Source organism: Ambystoma mexicanum, chromosome 8 (assembly GCF_040938575.1).
Source record: "Ambystoma mexicanum isolate Mex_15411 chromosome 8, UKY_AmexF1_1, whole genome shotgun sequence".
Taxonomy (NCBI): domain Eukaryota; kingdom Metazoa; phylum Chordata; class Amphibia; order Caudata; family Ambystomatidae; genus Ambystoma; species Ambystoma mexicanum.
Genome location: NC_090929.1, coordinates 1239653358 through 1239673068, shown reverse-complemented (window position 1 = coordinate 1239673068; position 19711 = coordinate 1239653358). Strand labels below are relative to the sequence as shown.

Genomic DNA, 19711 nt, shown 5'->3' with positions numbered 1-19711 from the left:
CCCGCTCGATGTAGGTAAGACAAAGACACAGGATTCTGGTCCACTTGACATCCGGCAGGGTACTGACTGCACGTGCAGCATAATGCCCATTTATTCGACCTCATCAAAAAGGCACATGGCTACAGTGGCTGGCTTTGAAGATAGTTGCTGGGTCTGATAAAATTAGGGGTTTATTTGGAGAGTGCTGTGACAAGAGAATAATTGTTCTGGGCCTGTTGTTTAATAGGTGTTTTTAAAGTCAGAAAAACTGGTCCGGAAAGGAAAGGACAAACTTCGACAGAAATTCGACAGAAAGGGTAAACTAGCTGGGCACGGAGAGAGATTGCAAGTAATGGGGATAGTGAGACAGGTAGTGTTGGCTATACTGTGGTCACGTGCTAACTTATTTAAACAGTGAGTCCTTAGACATAATGGAATATCTTGGCCCTAGTGTGAATGCTGATTCTGGAAATTGGGTGATTGAATCAGTCAGTTCTAAGGCTAAAAAGCAGTGCAGAGGATAGAAGAAAGGCCAATGTATAGAGTTAGCCTCTAGGGGTGATAGTGAGACAGAGTGTTAGGAATAGATAAAGGGAAGCATTGATAGAAACAGGGCATGGGCGGAGATTAGTGTGAGTGAAATATATTGCAAATAGTGTGAATTTGATAGCATGCAGATTTTGACTGCGAAAGGGAGAGAGAAGGAGGCTTGAGATTCAAGAGAGATTTCTCGGGTTCGAGAGTGTCAAACAGAGAGGGAGTTTGTGTTATGTAGAGATGCTTAGTATGGGTTGCAGTGCTTAGAAGGTAGAGGGTTGTGATGTCAAGGGGCATTCTGCCATCAGAATGTGCATTGGAATATTTATGCTTAAGGTTGGTCAGTTGGCCCTGAGAGACTTGAAGGGAAGGTTGGGGGTCTCAAGTGTGCATCTCATTTAAGTAAATAAAGTCTGCTGTGTTACATGACTTGCCTTGGATTGGATCTTTATATTGGTGATGAGGATCCTGAAGAGTCTGAGACCCCCGGCCTTGGTGCCGCATGTTTAATCTCCCTCTGCATTTTCCAGATGAATATGCACACGAATGTGCATCACAGATAACGCTCCGCTGTGTATCGTTTCCCCCTCGAAATACGTCGGGTGCGATCGGAGAGGAGAAGTATCTCGATAAATCCAGGCCTGGAATTTGTTTGCTTAACTTGGCCACTTGGGTAAGCCGCGTCCTCATCAGCGTTGCCCACGGTACAGAGGACATTACACATGGCCTGCATGGGGAGGTTCAGCTGGATCCGCAAAGCTGCAGTCAGGTCAGTTAGAGGACCAGCAGTGTTGCGCACAGCCTTCTGTTGCGCCGCACCCCTGCCACCGTTATATGCAGTGCAGAGAACGTACGTCAGACACGGCCTGTGGGGAGAGGATTGCCTGGATCTGAAACGCTGTGACGGTCGAGTAAAGGACCCACCGCGTTACGCGAGTCACCTGACCGCATCATCCGGAAACAGTCATGCAGAGGAAGACACTTAGTTTCCTTCAATTACTTGCTTTGCAATTGTGAAACCACACTGCCCAGGGCCCACAAGGGAAGGCAGCTACTGCAGGGAGGAGGCATATCGCGCAGGCCCCATTTGGGGAGGCGAGCAGGCAAGAAGCAATTGTTCTATACGTTTTTCAACACTGCCCAATACAGCATGATGTGTGATTCGGGCACATCAATTTGGGGACTGGCTGGCATAATATACTGAAGACAGAGTTGTAAATCGCCTATAAACAATCTGTACTGCACACATCATGGCAATGGCTGGTGTTCCAGGTCCACAAATGTTTATGCCCACCTCTGGACATCCTAAGATTAAACAGGGTCCCTGGAAGAAAGGTTTTGTACACTACATGAAAGCAGCATGCAGTAATGGCATGTCCACGGAGCTCAAAGTATCTATGCTGATGCACTTTATAGGTTATGAGGGTCAGAGAATCTTTGAAACATTGCCAGATGCTGCAGAACTAGATGTGGAGGGTGGTGGTAATTATTTTGACATGGCTTTGAGAAAACTAGATAAGCATTTTGAAACAAAGATTAGTACGGTTCTAGAACAATATCATTTTTGTATGAGGGGACAGCAGGAAGGGGAAACTGTTGAAGAATTTATCACAGCTTTGAGACATTTGTCACTAAATTGTAAGTTTGGTGTGAAGTTAAATGAGCACATACGGGATCAGTTTATGCTGCACTGTTCCAACGATAAAATCAGCGAGGGGATATGGTTAAAGGATGACCCGGATCTAGAAGAGGTCATAGGTATTGCTAAAAGAATAGAACATACCTTACAATGTGTTGCCAAGTTAACAGTCAAAGAAGTAAAACCAACACTGGTAGGTAAGGTGTTGAGAGTGGTAGACCAGAGAAAATATGCCCATAAAAATAAGAAGAAATGGAGAGATAAAGGTGTGAAAGGCAATGATACTGGCCAGGAAAGGGGTGGTGGTAATAATAAAAATAATACACAAATGCAAAAAGAAGTGGGTGTAAAAGTTACAGGGAGGGATGAGCGCTTATGCTTTCAATGTGGTAGCGCAAGACATTTTCCACTTCTCCGATATGCCCAGGGAAGAGAACGATTTGTGGAAAATGTAAAAAGTGGGGACATTTTGAGAATTGCTGTAGGAACTATACAATTGGTGATGGCAAAAGAGTGATGTATCTGGAGGAAAGTAACAGAGCTTCGTCTGATGAGGACGGTGAGGGAGAAGTTGAGATAGTTACAGTACACAAGGTGAAATGCAGCAAGGAAGATGATTGTGAACATCCTGTTGCATGGGTTGATGTGAATGGGCGATCAGTAAGGATGCTGGCAGACTCTTGCTCGAAAATTACATTGATGTCCCGAACTGTTTATGAAAATGTTGTGGGTGGCTAAGTTGAAGATCTGATGCCATCCGATAAAAACCCAGGTGGATATAACGGTGGAAGAATAGAGGTGTTAGGATGTTGTGTGGCTAGTTTTGAGTTCAAGCACAGAGCAATCAGCGGGAAGATATATGTCACTAAAAGGGGAGAAACACTGTTGGGATTGAGGGAGCAAAGAGGCTTGGGTATAAGGTTGGACCCTAATTTGGAGGAGAAAGTTCTGAATGTTTGCAATACAAACAGTTTGAGTGAGAAGTTTCCCGAAGTGTTTACCAACAAAGTTGGTTGCCTTAAAGATATGGTTCACAAAATTGTTCTAAAAGACAAAAGTGTGCCTGTGTTTGCTAAACTAAGATCAGTCCCGATTTCAATGCGGAAAGCTGCACATGAAGAGCTTGAAAAGTTAAAAAGTGTTGGGATAATTGAGCCAGCAAAAGCAGTGCAATGAGTTTCGCCGTTGGTCGTAGTGAAGAAGCCAAGTGGTGAGTTAAGGGTGTGTGTGGATTTAAGAGAGCTTAACAAGTGTGTGATAGCTGATCAACATCCATTACCCAACATGAAGGAATTGTTAAATCGGATTGGAAATGCCAAATTCTTTACCAAATTAGATATGGCAAGTGCATACCATCAGGTTGACCTTGATCAGGAATAAAGGAAACTCACGGTTGTATTACATACAATTTATATATTATTGGTATATTCCAATTCCGTCGCATGCCATTTGTTTTGATATCTGCTTCATCGGTATTTCAAAAAGTAATGGACAAAATATTAAAGGGAATGGATAACGTCTGGAGTTTCCAAGATGATGTGTTAATATGTGGAGCACGCGAGGAGGAGTTGGAAAAGAATGTGGAAAGAGTGCTGCGGGTTTTCAAGGAACGTGGCATAACGCTACGTGGAGAGAAGTGTGTATTTGCTACCAAAGTTGTGGAATATTTGGGTCATGAAATATCGGAGGAAGGTTTGAGACCTAAAAGGGAGTTGGTTGATGGAATTAAAAGAATGCAGTCTCCGAGAAATAAAGCAGAACTAAGGTCCTTTTTGGGGACAATAGAGTTCGACCACAGGTTTGTAGAAAATTATGCCGATGGAGTGACGAGATTGAGGTCACTGCTGAAGAAGGGTGTAGATTTTGAATGGGATGATGAATGCAAAAAAGAATTTGGTGAGGTTAAAAGAAAAATTGACATGTATAAGGCGTTAGCCATGTTTGATACAAGGAAAGAAACCATTTTGTCCGTAGATGCTAGTGAGGCTGGTATAGGTGTTGTGTTATCGCAAGTAAGTAGTGATGGAAGTGAAGTTGTGGTGACCCATGCATCTAGGATCTTAAGGGGCGCAGAACAGAATTATTCAGTTCTTGAGAAAGAGGCCTTTGCTTGTCATTGGGGCATTGAGAAATTAAGACATTTTTTGTGGGGTAAAGAGTTTATACTTCAAACTGATCACAGACCACTTAAAGCCATATTTGAAAATAAAGGTCTGGACAAAGTATCGAGGAGGGTTGCTTGCTGGGTGACTAGATTACAATGTCACAAATTAAAAATTGAAGTGATACCCGGTAAAAACAATGTTCAGGCTGATTGTGTGTCAAGGTTAAGGGTAAATGACGAAACAAATGACATAGATAGGACAAGTGAAAATACAGTGGATATGGTATTTGTCACGAAGGAAGGTGTGATATCCAAGGAGGAATGGGTAAGGGCATTGGAGGATGATGAAAGGTGGAGGTGAATTGTTCGGTTCGTGAGGGATGGGTGGCCTGAGAAAAGGTTGTTGAGTGGTGAAGAGAGGACATTGTGGTAAGTGAGAATGGAGCTGAGCTAGAAGGAAGGATTTATCGCTGGGATCGTTTGGTTGTACCCAATGGACTGAGAAGTAAGTTAATTGAAATAGGACATCAAGGACATATTGGTATATATAATACCAAGGAAATGATAAAGGTGGATTACTGGTGGCCAGGATTTGATCGAGATGTGGAAAGGGCTGTTGGAAGGTGTGGAGAGTGTACTAGGTCTGGGAAAAATGTTCAGGCTACAGTGCAGCCGGTTAATAAAGTGGGGGTACCTGGTGGTATATGGCAAGAATTGCCATTGGATATTCTTGGTCCATTGGATATGGGGTGTGGACGTGGAAGATTTATTGTTGTCTTGATAGACACTTTTTCATGATGGAGTGAGTTTAAGGTCTTGAGGGATGTGACGGGTCAAAGTATGGTAAGATTTCTCCAGGAAATATTTGAAAGGGAGGGTTTGCCCAGAAGCATACTTACTGACAATGGTCCGCAGTTTGCGGGAGGTTTGTTTAGAGAATATTTAGAGAAGTGTGATATAAAACACAAGCTCACAGCATTGTATTACCCTCAGAGTAATGGGATGGTTGAGAGATTGAATCGCAGTATTATCGAAGCTGTCAGGTTAGCTGGTGCGTGTGGTGGCGACAGGAAGGTTGCTGTTAAGGAGCACTTCTTAGCCCTGCGTATGGCTCGTAATGTGGAAACGGGTGTCAGTGCTTTCGAACTTATGAGGGGTAGGAAAGCTAATACGCTGTGGTGTCGCCCACATGGTTGGGAAGGGCAAGAGAAACTGATGGTGTTGTGGATGAGATCAGGAAAAGAATGGATGAGCTAAAAGTGAGGTGGGTAACGAAGACAAATGACAAATTTCCAAGGAAAAGGAATATGGTGGAAATTGGTGATTTGATACGAGTGAAAAAGGGTGTGGTATCAATAAAGGGAGATCTGTTGTATTCAGAACCGTGAGGGTTGCACAAGTTCTTAAGGGAGCTATTAGATTGGAAAGTGGACAGGTGTGGAACATGTCAAGGATTGCCAAAGCGAAGATGTAAATGCTAGTGGTGTGTAAATGATGAGTGTTTTGAGCAAAATGGCGATAGCAAGACAACAGTTATCAGTGATGAGTTATATTGTAAAATGTGTGTATAGTAATGTATATAATATGTTGTTATGATAATCTCTTACTGGTTCATTCGTTTAGCATGTGTAATACTGTTAGAACTTCACACAACCTTACTGTGTGTCAAGAATTGTATGTTTTATTGTGTTAAGGGAATGGGATGTGTTATGTAGAGATGATTAGTATGGGTTGCAATGCTCTACCTCTAGAAGGTAGAGGGTTGTGATGTCAAGGGGCATTCTGCCATTAGAATGTGCATTGGAATGTTTATGCTTAAGGTTGGTCAGTTGGCCCTGAGAGACTTGAAGGGAAGGTTGGGGGTCCCAATTATGCTTAAGGTTGGTCATTGGCCCTGAGAGACTTGAAGGGAAAGTTGGGGGTCTCAAGTGTGCATCTCATTTAAGAAAATATAGTCTGCTGTATTACATGACTTGCCTTGGATTGGATCTTTATATCCAACAGAGAAGGAGGCTTGAGATTCGAGAGAGATTTCTCGGGTTCGAGAGTGTCAAACAGAGAGGGGGTTTGGGCTGAGTTTGAATACTGCAGCCACTGGTAGACAGTGCCGATCCATCAAAAGTTGGGCTCTCACTACAAGTTTGCTGGTATAAAATAGAAATACTGGCATGCCGGTGCTACTGAGTCTGTGTAGCACTGCTGCCGGAATTGTTAGGGAGAATTCTCATTCATGGCTAATTTCCCTTACTTATAGAGTCCCCCAGCAGCTTTGCTGGATTTGAAGGGTTTGTTTTTTTCTCCTGCTAAGAGTGTGACTCTTATGCCCACTCTTAGGCATATTTGCTATGTGTGTTCTAGGCTATTTTGTGTGTTTAAAGTCTATGGGGTGTATCTCACCTCCAAATGAACCATCTTTATCCACATGTGTTACACAGCACCCTCCGTGCAGTGACACAGGGGTGTCGTAGCGACCCCCAAACATAGACTCCATACCCTGGGACTGACTACTGTCTCCCAAGGCATGTAAAGTCCCCATTGACTTTACTAGTCAATCTTTATGAACAAAAACAGTACAACCCATCTTACTATGGAGGTACTGCAAGGGTTAATAGTTTTTCCCTTATGTTCATTTTCGAGAGGGTACCGTACAGTCCCTCTCTCAAAAGTTTCTGGCTGGTGGCAGTGGTTACTACCAAAAATATTCGACCGCGAATATTTCCCTATGGAATTTTCCCATTGTTCAAGGCTACCACATTTACTGACAGCCTCTAACATACTGCTGGTTTATTTTTATATTAACTTTACTCCGGTAGGTTTCATTTGCCAGAACTTTTATATAAATTCTTTCTCATGTCTTTCTCTAAACTCCTAACCCAGGTCGGGGATCCTTTGTTCGTCCTTTTGGGGGGCTTCTGCCAAGAAGCCCTCCTTTCGGCACCACTGAGTCTGGGGTGGATCCATTGTGTGGGAGGGGGAGTAGGACCCCTGGACAGGGTTGCCTCAGCAACCCATGTCGCACTCTGCCCTGATAGGCTGGAGGTTCTCCCGCCAGGATGACTACTCCACTGTGTGAGTGACAGCTAGGCTGTATGAATGGGGATCTTTTTGCATAAAAGCAGAGCCCTGAGGACTGGAAAAGCAAGGCGTCGCCACTGGAACTAAGAAGCCGAAGAGGAGAGAAGCCAAAGACATCTGCAACGACTGAACCACCGGTGAAGCCCTGCTGCAGCGTCTCATCACTTTTCTCCACACGACGAGAGAAGATCTTCATCTGCAAGAGCCTTCTTCCCTTGAGCTGGTGGGGCCAACCAGTTTGCCATTCGCCTTCCTGGACCTGCCTTGGTCGATAGCCAGGCACCAGTCCACCCGGACCGCGATTTAAAGGAGCGTACCTTTTATTAGTTTGGCAGCACCGCGGCTGGTTTCATCCCTGGGCAGTGCAGTAACTCGAACCTTCCTCCATGACGAGAGTCTCTCTTCCTCTGCTGAATCTCCCGAACTGCAGGAACTGCAAGGAACAACCGCCACCGTAGGAGCCTCTCCTACATTTCAAGGTACTTTGTTCCACCAGGCCTCCCTTTTCGCGTGGTAGTGCTAAAGGTGTTTTAAATCCTTTACCTACCTGTTGGGTTGGCCGCCCCTATCCTCTAACATTGTCTTTCACCTTCTGCATCCACCTTTTCAAATCGTTTAACAAAGACTTGACTGCAGTACAAGAACATTTTTGCGCCTGGGCTATTTGCCCAGTACCACTGACTCTGACACAGGCCTATTGACGGTTTATAGTGATAATTTCGACAACAAAAATGTCGAAAGTCAAAATTTCGAAAAAAAAATGTCGAAAAAAAAAATGTCAACTTTTATTTTCAATGCATTTTTTTTTTAAATGGGGGGGTTCCCCCAACCCCCCTTTTTTAAATTTTTTTTTAAATTTTTCCCTTTTTTTTAACTCCTGAACCCCTAAAATAAATATATAATTAAAAAAAACCAAAGTCGACATTTTTTTTTTCAACATTTTTTTGTCGACATTTTTGTCTGTCGACATTTTTTTTCGAAATTATGACTGCCCACCCCTATTGACTCAGGCTGAATTTGTTAGAACTGCCTTCTCTAGATTGCTTCTCAACTAGAACTGTGTTGATGCACCCAATTCTTATAACCACCTTTTCCTTCCCACTTTTACAACTTGTGAAGTGCCATTTAGCTCGGTTTTCATTTAAGTATGGTACATGCTAAAGTACTGCCTTGCCTAACTTGTTCACAAACTTATGGGAAGTGTTGCTAGGGTGCCTAAGAATATATTCCTGCATAACTTGTGCTTTCCCTCCCTTGTGAGAAATTGCTAGAATGCCATTTGTGTTTGGTTTTCACTGTGCCGTTTTGCTCAGTTTTCACTCTTGCTCAAACTTGTCTACAATTTAACTAGGGAGTTGTGTATACTTTTCTTGACTGATTTTAACTTGCTTTAATAACTGTGATTAATGTGTTAACTTAGAAGTGTGTAAAATAAATATATATATTATTTTTTATACAAAGCTTTGATCAGTGTTTCCTTGTACCATAGTATTATGGCCCTATTGTGTAAACTCTGAATACTGCTCATCTCCCTCTTGAGATAAGTCTGACTGCTTAGCCACAGCTACCAACTAAATCTTTGTGGTACAGACTGATACCAAAGGGGATGTATTGCTCATAGCTGTAGTCTTAATCTTCTGTAGTGCTCCCTAAGGGAACTGCACAGGATTCTGCCTAACAGGAATCAACGGTTGATTCCGAGTCAGCGTGCACGCGCATCCCGGCATGCCGGAAACGGTAGCACCGGCATGCTTGTAACAGCACCAAAAAACCACATACTGGCATTCTCGCTGATGCTGACTCTGATTCCGGCTTTGCGCATACCGCTGTTACCGGTACCGGTATTACCGGCACCGGAAATAACGTCATCGCCGGAACAGGAAATGTACCGGCAGCCATTTTAAAAACACAATCCATTGCAATCCTCTTTACACAGGAGTGTGAGGCAAAACATGAGGTACGACTTAAATTGATAGACATGTTTACAAGACAACCTGCTGTCCGTTAGCACAAGCCTAGGTTCAGTGAACCTGAACTGAACATGCTTGCGGACACACTTGTTGAACACTATGCCGAAGTGTTCTGCACTGATCTACAGTGCCAAACACAGACCCTGAAGAAGGCTATCTAGGAGGATGTTGTCCGGAAGGTGTCAGCGGTTGGGACAATACCCAGGACAGTGCGGGACTGTAAAAAGAGGTGGGACGATCTACGTCTCCGTGTGCGCAACATCCTTGCTGCACAGCGCTCGCAGGGCACGGCCACAGGAGGGGGACCACCATCCCTTATTAAACTGCAGCCATGGGAGGAAACGTGCAGCAGTTTCATGCACATGGAGGTGATAGAGGGAGTCGGAGATACAGAGGTTGGAGATGTGTCATCCAATGATGCCGGTGAGTCCTCGTAAGGCCAAAGTCACATCAAGCACCTTGTAACCCCAATGAAAATGGCTAGGTCAATATGTCAATTATGTTGAATCCGAGGCCCTGCTGGCTTTCCACCCACCATCAACCTCAATGCACATTGCACTTGCCTTCAACCCACACACCACTCACACATCACACAGGTCCCCTGTATTGCCCCCACTAATTCCATCTGCATGCACTCAGACACACATCCCCCAGACAATGCACTACTGCTGTTGTCATCGATGTGCTACCACATGGCCAAAGTCACGTCAGTGTCAAGTACCCCATCACCAGCATATGACAAGATGCACACATCAATGACACATGTGGCACACATGTCCCACCCACCATGTCCCATCCTGCTAAATCACCATCAATGCAGCAACCTCCATAGGCAGCAGTTACATGTTAAACACATCCGTTTGACAATCAGACACATTTCACAGAGCTTTTGTGGCACGCCCATAACACCCAAACCGGTAAACACCAGTACCCCAGGCAACAGACACTGCTCACACCATGTCCCCACACATGCAACCACATTGCATTAGCATTGATGTCTGTCTGATGGATTCCCACCCATCACTGATGCCCTGCCTTACTCTACCCCACAGGCGCATCATCTGGCACTGATGGTGAACAGCAGACCACATCCAGGGGCACCAGGGCACAGCCCGCCGCAGGACAACCAAAAATCTTCTTTTCAGTGTACCCCAAGGGAATTTAGTCAGGATGCGTCTGGGGGTCAGGGGGTGTAGTGCAATTGCCTTCACATTGACCATTCACAGTGAACTTGGCCTCTGCAATCTCCGTACGACTGACACCAATTGATGTGAAATCCATTAATGTTTTACAAATGAAGGTGGACTGTCCCTGTAGAACGGTACATTTGACAGTTACATGATTAGCATTTGTGTTTTAATGGTATACATGGTATGCAGTCTCTATTTGCAATCCTTCATATAGACATCCTTGAATATGGTAACCAATTTCACAAGAACACATATCTTTCGATTGTATGTGTGAGGGGTTAAGGGTGACATAATAACAATAAGGGTGACATAATAACAATAAGGGTGGGTGAGTGTATTCATGCATGAGAAATGCTGAATTAGGTGAGGCCGCAAAATTTGGATCAGTTATTATCGGTAGTAGAGGCATTTCCATTTCGTACAATCTGGTCTGAACGCATTCTACTTAAAGGTGTTCCTTAAGAAGACATGAGAATGGAACTAACACGTAGTGTACCTGTGAAATGTGTGTGTGCAGTGACAAAATAATTCAGTGCCGCAGCTATAGAAATCTCAGGCTGAGCATCATTTTTTTTCTTGACTGTGGTGTTGCTACTCATTTATGGTCACTATGGTGTGGTGCATTCTGGTACATGTGGTTTCAGTTTTATGCTGGCCAAAATTACATGTCGTTGTGTACGCACTGTATGTTTAACATGCATGGAGACACGGCTGTGAAGGCATTGCGCTTTGGCATGCTATCACTGTGTTGCACGTTCAATTACACCTATGCACTACCAAATTTCATGCACTCACAACGCTGTCTATGTTCATGTCCTGTTCTGGGTTTGAGGTTTGTTAATGTGCAAGTTGCGGGTAGTAAGGAACCTTGGTCTTATTCCTCATCTACCTTTGCCTTTTGATGGCCTATCCAGCCTCTGTGAACTTTCACAGATGTTTGGTAGAGGTTACTGAATATTGCAGTCGGGGAAATGAAGGATTGTTGCATGCAGTCTGCACATCTGCTGGTGATGCATCTCATGCTGGGCCTATTTTGACACTCCACGTGGCCTTTTAGTAAGACTCACCCAGCAGCCAGGTTGGCTTTGCTGATTACTGCCCCCCCCCCACCCAATTCAACAGTTCCCATGGCCTTGTTGTTAGACTCATCCAGCAGCCAGGTGCGATGTCCAGCATGCCGTGCCATGTAGCAGGGCAGCGTGGAGTTGTGCAACACCATGGAGTCATTTGTAGGGAATCTTGCACAGCAATGTGTGATTACGTACTGGGTGAGGTACGTGGGACAGAAGTGCATCTAGCACCTGGAAGAGGACACAGGAGAAGCAGGGTTGGGAGATTCCATGCAGCTGCCCCACTGTGTGCTGATATGTGCATGTGGCTAGGAAGTGTAGCACAGACACTACCTTCAGCGGGGGGGATTGGCTGTCCGGATATCAATTAGGCTCACCAGGTCATCATGCATCAGTTTTACTATAGTGGTGATGGTGTCCCTGTCTAGAGGGTGTGGATCTGAGCGGGGGTGAGATTGAATGTGGTGGCCCTGAGGCGAGGGATTGTTGGCTGCCTGCAGGGTATAACCTGCTGCACATTAGGGATTTGCTGGGCCATGATGGCCCTCCTTCTCCTCATGCGCCTCCACCTCACTGCCTCTTCAATCAGAGGCTCTGCAGGCATGTCCTCCAGCTCCTGTACTGCTCAAGCTAATGGTAGTATAACGGTTTTGGAAGGGGTGTGGGAGTGGTCCTTTTGTGATGTTGCACAGCCCATTGTCCCCACCTGTGCTCATTTTGTGCACCTGTGGCATGTTTGGAAACACCTGTATCCACTTAACGTCTGGTCCGCAATTCCATGCCGGTCGTTGCGTTACTGTGCACCTCTGAATGTGACCTTACTTACGACATTCCGGTATCACTGGCACGGCTGCTGCGTGTCACCGCAGATACCGGCAACGCTGTTGCCGGGCGCTGCGGGTCCCTGAGGATTCCCGGTAATACCGGCATCGCAACCTGGACTACGGCGGTCTGGAAAAAGGTGCCGGTGCGGATATACCGGCAATGCTATTTCCAGACCGGCATACTTGTATTGATTGCCTAGGTCTGGAATTAAGGAGAGTTCTAAGGATACATTGGCAGTGTTTTCGGCGTTAGCTGGCAAAATTGAAGGTGCATACTTGAGAGCGGGTGATGCGTGAGTAAAAAAATACTGTTGTGAGCAAAAGGCAGAGAGAGAGTGGCAAGAGCGAGATAGCTGAAATGAGTGTGACAGTGAGTGAAGGCTTAGCTAAAATCAGAGCAGAGTAAAAAAGAACGGCTAGAATTAGCTTGAGAGCGAGATAAAGGAGCGAGGAGGTGAGAAGGAACTAGAGAAAAAGATGTTGAAAGAAAGGCAGCAAAATAGTGCGAGACAGAGAGATAGAATATGGTCGTGTGTGCTGCTAAACGTTGGATCCGAGCAAAGAGAGAGAGAGCGCCTGGGGTGAGTGAGCACCCTGAGTTCTAAATAGAGCGGTCAGATCATACAGGCACTATATGAACCTGCCACCATATAAAATAACTCTATATGAGGAGTAAAGCCAGAGTTTGGTGTGGGACCAGGCAATCAGAGTTTTTTTATTACTCTTTGTATCCCTGAACGTGTAGTTGGATTGGCCCTGGACTGTCTTTTCCTCCTCTGGAATTAAGCCAACATTCCCTGCTCCCGATGCCTCCCTTGCATGCACAAAGCCTCATGAGTCAGAGGCTACTGGAGGGCTGAATTCAGCGAAATTATTCCTCAGTTGGTTGTCATTATTTAAAATAATAGCACATTTTAGCTCTCCCGCTGCTAGGCACTGTAATAATTTGTGTTATTACTCAATTTACTAGTACCCAATTTATCAAGCTTGTCAGTTGAAGGTTGAGTTAGGCCTACTGAGATTCGAACCTGGGAACTGCAGGTAACACAGACCTTGGGTGACACGACTATGCCATTGCTTTTGAACATCCTAATCTAGGGTGATTATTTCATGCTCCTTCTTTTCAACCCCATTCTGTCAACAACAAACCACACTGTAATCTAGATGCCACCACATCTATCTTAGCCTACCCTGCTTCTTCAGTTTGTGCGCAATACACCAAGGAAGTGAGAATGTAGGCCAGGTTGAAGCAAGCCTACCAACACAAACCTGCACCAAAGTCCTCCCCCCCAATCCCAAGGCCCCACCAAATGTGCTGCAAACTCAAATCCGAGAATTTAGGGCCTGTAGACTCAACTGAGAGTCTTGGGTTGATTTGGTCAAAAGCATTTCCTTGTAAGAGATCTTGTCGATTTTTTTGTCAGGTGCATTTTGCTGCATATGTATGCAGGGGGGGAAGACACCCAGTGGCTCACTTCATTCTGCAACTTAATTATTCCTCTAAACCCACCTCCCACATGTATATGCAGCAAAATGCATCATGAAAAATGCGACAAATTCTCATGCGAGATAATGTATTGCACAGTAATCTACCAACACCAGCCAAGATACTCTCATTTCGAGGCAATGTCAACACCCACTCTGATCCTTGTTTGCAAACATGCCAACATCAGCTAACCACGATAATTGCCTAAAATATAATTGCCTTGTATTCTTCTCTGGCCCATCTTTAAGGGCCAGAGAAGAATAGAAGTATACCACCTTCTCACAGTAATCTTAGACCCTCGCCACAGAGCACTACTCCAACTCTAATAAACACAAACGCCAAACAGACTTCTCTCATACCTCAGGCCCACTACTTTGGGAACGAGCACTCATTATGTCTTCCCCCCCATCTCCCACTTAAAAGAGAACCTGGAGACTCAAGTAAGGCATGGTCAAACTTGCAGTGTTTTCCCTAAATGTGTACAACAAAAGCAAGGTGATGCTTCAAGCAAAGCATAACAATCGACTTGTTTTTGATCTTAAACTCATAATCCTCATGCTTTCCTCTGGGTAAAGGCTGCACTTCAACTGCACTTCAACTCTCAGCAACAAACAACTCCACCTAGCCCCTTAATTCCATCAATTTCTAGGCTAGCATGCCACTCACAACCCACAGATCACCCACCATCAGTCACCCAACATTTTTTGACATACTTTTTTCTCGGGAAGTTCCCTGTAAAATCGGTTCCATGTGTTTATAACAACAAAAATAACGACATACTTTTTCAGTGACACATTAATAAGGAATTAAAAAAAATGTATTGGGGGGGCCCATGCCGCCATTGCTACAGTTTTTTATCTCCCCGCCCACTACCGCCACCCCTTTTAATCCCTTACCCCACCGCTCATATATACTTTTAGTAAAGAATTCGACTTTTTCGTCGTTATTCAGGTGTCACTGAAAAACTGTGTTGTTATTTATTTTTCGTTATTAACACTGAATACCGTAAATTCTCTAAGTCCTACATTCTTCATCACTAGCCATTGAAACCACTCTCCACTATCCTCAGCTATGCTCCAAGAATGCCAGGCTTTATTAGCCCTTGAATCCAATGTCGAACGCAGAGAAACCAAAACCCTGCCATCTATTCTTCTTCTGTCATGTCATGGGGATAGGGTTCCATAGGGATACAGATCCAAGCCTGGCAACGATCAATTCCTGCTCTACTGGGTGCTACTTGCTCAGACCCTCCCGAGCCACCAACATGTTTGTGTGCCCCACCGTAATGTTAGTTCTGTTGACAAATGTGTCTTCCAATATGCACATACACATCAAGGAAAGTTCTGTAAATTGATGTGGCCCCCACAGGGACCTGATTGACATACACAGCGATGCCCACACTCACTCCCCTACCTTCTGCTTGCCAGAACTCGAGCAATCAGGGGCTGATGCGAGTCTGTCACTAGATTTAGTTAACTTCTCTGTTTGCCCCATCTGTATTTTATGTGAATTGTTTCATGCATACAAGTCTAAGATGGACACGTTCCCAAAAATAATACAATTTACCCAGGCTCCTTAAATGATGATATATAGATGATTCCTGCACCCATCGCATCTTTCCCTGAACAATCCCCATTATAGCTGCATTATTTCCCCCAAAGCCCTGGCGAAGTGGCCCTCACAATATACAAATATGCGTTCAAGTGATCCATAGCAACATTTTGGGATTGTTGAAGTTGAACAAGATTGCTACGTCCGTAAGCGTGTGCAGTTAACTAGCTAAGAGTGTCACTTATTCTAAATGTCACAGGTGCTTGCCAGTTACACCCGTTAAATGTCAGTCGTGTTATACTGTATATGTGCATAGTTGGTGTGTCTAAATGAAGCTGCGCCTTGTTTTGCAGGGATTTACGGGGAAATTCATTTCACTGTGACTGCAAAATGAAATGGTTGGTGGAGTGGTTGGAGAGTACCAATGCAACGGTTGAACAGATCTACTGTGAAAGCCCACCCGAGTATAAAGGCCGTAAAATCAACAGCCTCTCACCAAAGGATTTTGACTGTATTACAACAGGTAACGATTGCATGGACTATTCTTTAACACAATATTAAACCTTAGTAATGACTATATTCGAGATTTTGATAAACCTATATTTTATTGTTTCTTGTATAATATCCAATTTGTAAATGTTCATAATATTTAATGTGAGTTGCCACCTCATTGGCATTTTGATGATATGGCTGCTGCTTTCTGATACACGCTGAAGAAAATATTGAAAAGGTGACTATACATTACTTTTTTATTATAATTAAAATGAATACACATGAATTAATTTTGGAAAAGGCTTTATGTTTGTTTTTGTGTTTTAAAGAACAGCGTAACTCTCTGCCAGAACAGATAAATACACCATTTCGGTGTTTCTTGTCAAGTTTTGCAGGTATGCACTATAATTGCCACATTGCCACAAAGAGCATATTTGCAGTACATCTTTGTTAACAAAATTAAAGCAATGCATGTAGGCTACCAAAAGTGTGAGAGCCCCTCTTATGAAAATGAAGAAGGCAAAATGACCAGTCCTCTTGCATGGTATCTACTCGGGAGGGTCTACAATCGTATTGTAGCTCATTGTACCTTACCAGAATAAAAAGATGCACTTGTATATCAGTCTGGTCCAACCCACAAGGACAGCACAGCACCAGAATGTCAGGGGATTCTGCTGAGAAACTCTACCAATAGCAAACCTAGACACGTGTTTTGACCTTGTTGGTTGTTGGTTGTTATCTGTGAGTACATGCTGTGGTGCTGCGTCTCCCTAGGCAGAGTGGTCAAGAGGACCATATCTGGGTTACAGCTACTGACTTCAGGTGAACCCACAAGTATTTCATTTAAAAATGTGGCAAGAATATGATAGCTCCTCTGCTTAGAATGATCAATGCTAAATAACATGGCCTGTAACATGGCACACACTCATGAGGATGTAGCTTCCTGTGCTTATCTGAAGAGAAATATACATTTACATGTCTGTCTGTTTGGGTAAATGGATATCTCTCCTCTGGTAACGGCAGTTTGAGTAAAACACTTGATTATAGACCTCTGTGTGTGGGCACCATCCCATTGACCAAGTATTTTGACCTTGTCCATTCCCAGTAAAGGTGCAGTCCCAATTTTGGCAAATTCTGAATGTAACATATAAACAATTTCTTCTGCTAAAATCATTTTGGTTTTTAATGTTTTAATGTCTGATTTAGGAAGGGTGATACATTGTGCAGAGTTTCAACATTTTCTGTATTTTTGCAGAATTTGCTGTTTATCAGTCCCTGCCATATCAGTCTCTGTCAGTGGATACATTCTCTTACATGAACGACGAGTATGTGGTAATTGCCCAGCCTTTTACAGGAAAATGCATATTTCTTGAATGGGACCATGTGGAGATGATTTTCAGGAACTATGATAATATAACAGGTATGGAAAATGTGAGAAAAATTACATCACTCAGTATTATTTCCAAACTGCATCCCTAATCATTCACATCTTTTTTCGTCCTGCAGGAACTTCAACGGTTGTTTGCAAACCCTTGGTTATCGATAAGCAACTCTATGTTATAGTTGCTCAGCTGTTTGGGGGATCCCATATTTATAAAAGAGACAAACTAGCTAATAAATTTATAAAAATCCAAGATATTGAAATCCTCAAAATCCGAAAGCCAAATGACATTGAAACCTTTCGCATTGAAGATGAGTGGTATTTCATTGTTGCGGACAGTTCAAAAGCTGGCTTCACCACTATTTATAAATGGAATGGAAATGGATTTTATTCCCAACAATCTTTGCATGCATGGTTTAGAGACACTGATGCAGAATTTGTGGAAATTCTCAATAAGCCTCATCTCATCTTGTCGAGCAGCTCACAGCGGCCAGTGATATACCAGTGGAACAAGGGAGGCAATGATTTCATGAAAAGCATGGAAATTCCTGAAATGGAGGATGTCTATGCAGTAAAACACTTCAAGGTCAAAGAAGACGTCTACGTTTGCCTGACACGGTTCATTGGTGATTCAAGGGTAATGAAGTGGGAAGGGTCAATGTTTTTGGATGTACAAAGAATGCCATCCCGTGGCTCGATGGTATTCCAACCTCTTGAAATAAACAGCCATAAATATGCAATTCTTGGGAGCGATTATTCGTTTACACAAGTTTACAAGTGGGATGTAGAAAAAGGAAAATTTGTGAAATTCCAAGAATTGAACATCCAGGCGCCAAGGTCGTTCACACATGTTTCAATCGACAAGCGTGATTTTCTCTTTGCTTCAAGTTTCAAGGGTACTACCCAAATTTACAAACATGTAATAATTGACCTAAGCGCATGACCTACAACAAATTGCATCTCCTCAAACAAAAGACATGCTAATGTAAACGGACATGAACTAAATGCATGATGTCTCGCCCTCTTATCATACGTTTGGATGAATGCCTTTAAAAGAGCAACACATTTCTAATATCTTCATATTAAATTATCGAATCTAGTGGATTTCAAGATTCGAATTTTTAAAACTTCAATTGTTAACTGGTCTCTGCATCTACAATCTGTAAATATGTGCGTTATTATTTCTCTTATTATGGGAAGAAAAATATAAAGGTGTACTTTTCCATTTCTGTACTCACCTGTTTAAAAATAACTGCCAAATAAAATGTTTACATTTTCTGTCTTTCCTGATGCACATATTCAAAAGTTATTTTGTAAAGTTTGCATGAATGGCTTACTAAAATTGCAGTATAATTACCTTTATACTATCATGTACTGGAAAATATAACAAATACACTACCCTCTCCTCCACTTCATGTTCTACCAATCCATAATAGTCAAACCGTGACTTTTTTCACAACTTATTTTTTTGTTCATATTGCTGTGTACTGACAACTCCAAGCTTTTTTTCTTAAAAAACATATGTAAATTCATTTCTATTATTTTTCAACATATATACAGTTCTGCTAATTCATTATTTCTAAAAACCACATAACATTCAATCATACAATTTTTGTGCAAAAAGGGGTTAGTAAACAGTGCTTACTTTTGTAATACAGAAAAGAAAATTCCTGCTTGCTGTGGTAAGCCTATATAAGGGGGTGTGATATTGTCAAATGTTGACTTTACATATTCTTATAGACATCTGCTTTTGAAGGTAAAGGTTTAGATTCAGAGTCTCCCTGGTGTTTAATCTTTCAGTGCAATACGCCATTTTCATTGGTGTAAATCTGACATATGTATCTTATTTGTAACCGGTAGAACATGATTCATTGCTTGTTAAATTCTTATTAAGTTTTCCAGGTCCTGTGGTCAGCATCTCTCACTGAACTACATCCTTTCCTTATCAGGAATTGTCTTGTAGAGTTCATTTTGCTATTACTGAGGTATACAAGGCAATACAATGTCACGTTGGTGAGCGCTGTGTTAGAGTGTGAAGACCTAGTGCTGTCATGGGGAGCAGAAATGCATCACACTCATTGTAGTTGTTCATAATCCCGCAACTCAAGATCTACCTTTATTGAAACCTTTCCTCCTTTATCTCCTCCCGTCTTTCCCATGCAAACAAAACAATCATCCCTGGTGATTTCAGTTTTTGGTTTGATAACCTTGTTTGTGTCCAAGGCTCCAACCTTATTACCTTTTTGTCCCTACTGGGGTTCCAATAATTGGTGCACAGCTCAATCCATACTAAGGCTGAAATTGCTAACTCATTTTCACACATTTCTTCTATTTACATTGAGAATTCCAATATCCACAAACGGTTCTGTATGGTTTAATCTCCACTATTGTTAAACTGTGTTGTTTGATCATT

General features: G+C 43.0%; 1 protein-coding gene across 2 annotated transcripts in view; it reads left to right on the top strand.

Moving 5' to 3' along the window:
* Positions 1 to 18580, top strand: part of LGI1 (leucine rich glioma inactivated 1) — a 216881-nt gene extending 198301 nt beyond the window's left edge. For both annotated transcript variants that reach the window (XM_069611347.1, XM_069611348.1), the window contains 3 exons: positions 15779 to 15948; positions 17173 to 17337; positions 17424 to 18580. In XM_069611347.1, coding sequence (XP_069467448.1) covers positions 15779 to 15948; positions 17173 to 17337; positions 17424 to 18241 — 1153 coding nt within the window. In that variant the 3' untranslated portion in view covers positions 18242 to 18580. The remainder of the gene's footprint in view (positions 1 to 15778; positions 15949 to 17172; positions 17338 to 17423) is intronic.
* The last annotated feature ends 1131 nt before the right edge of the window (positions 18581 to 19711 follow it).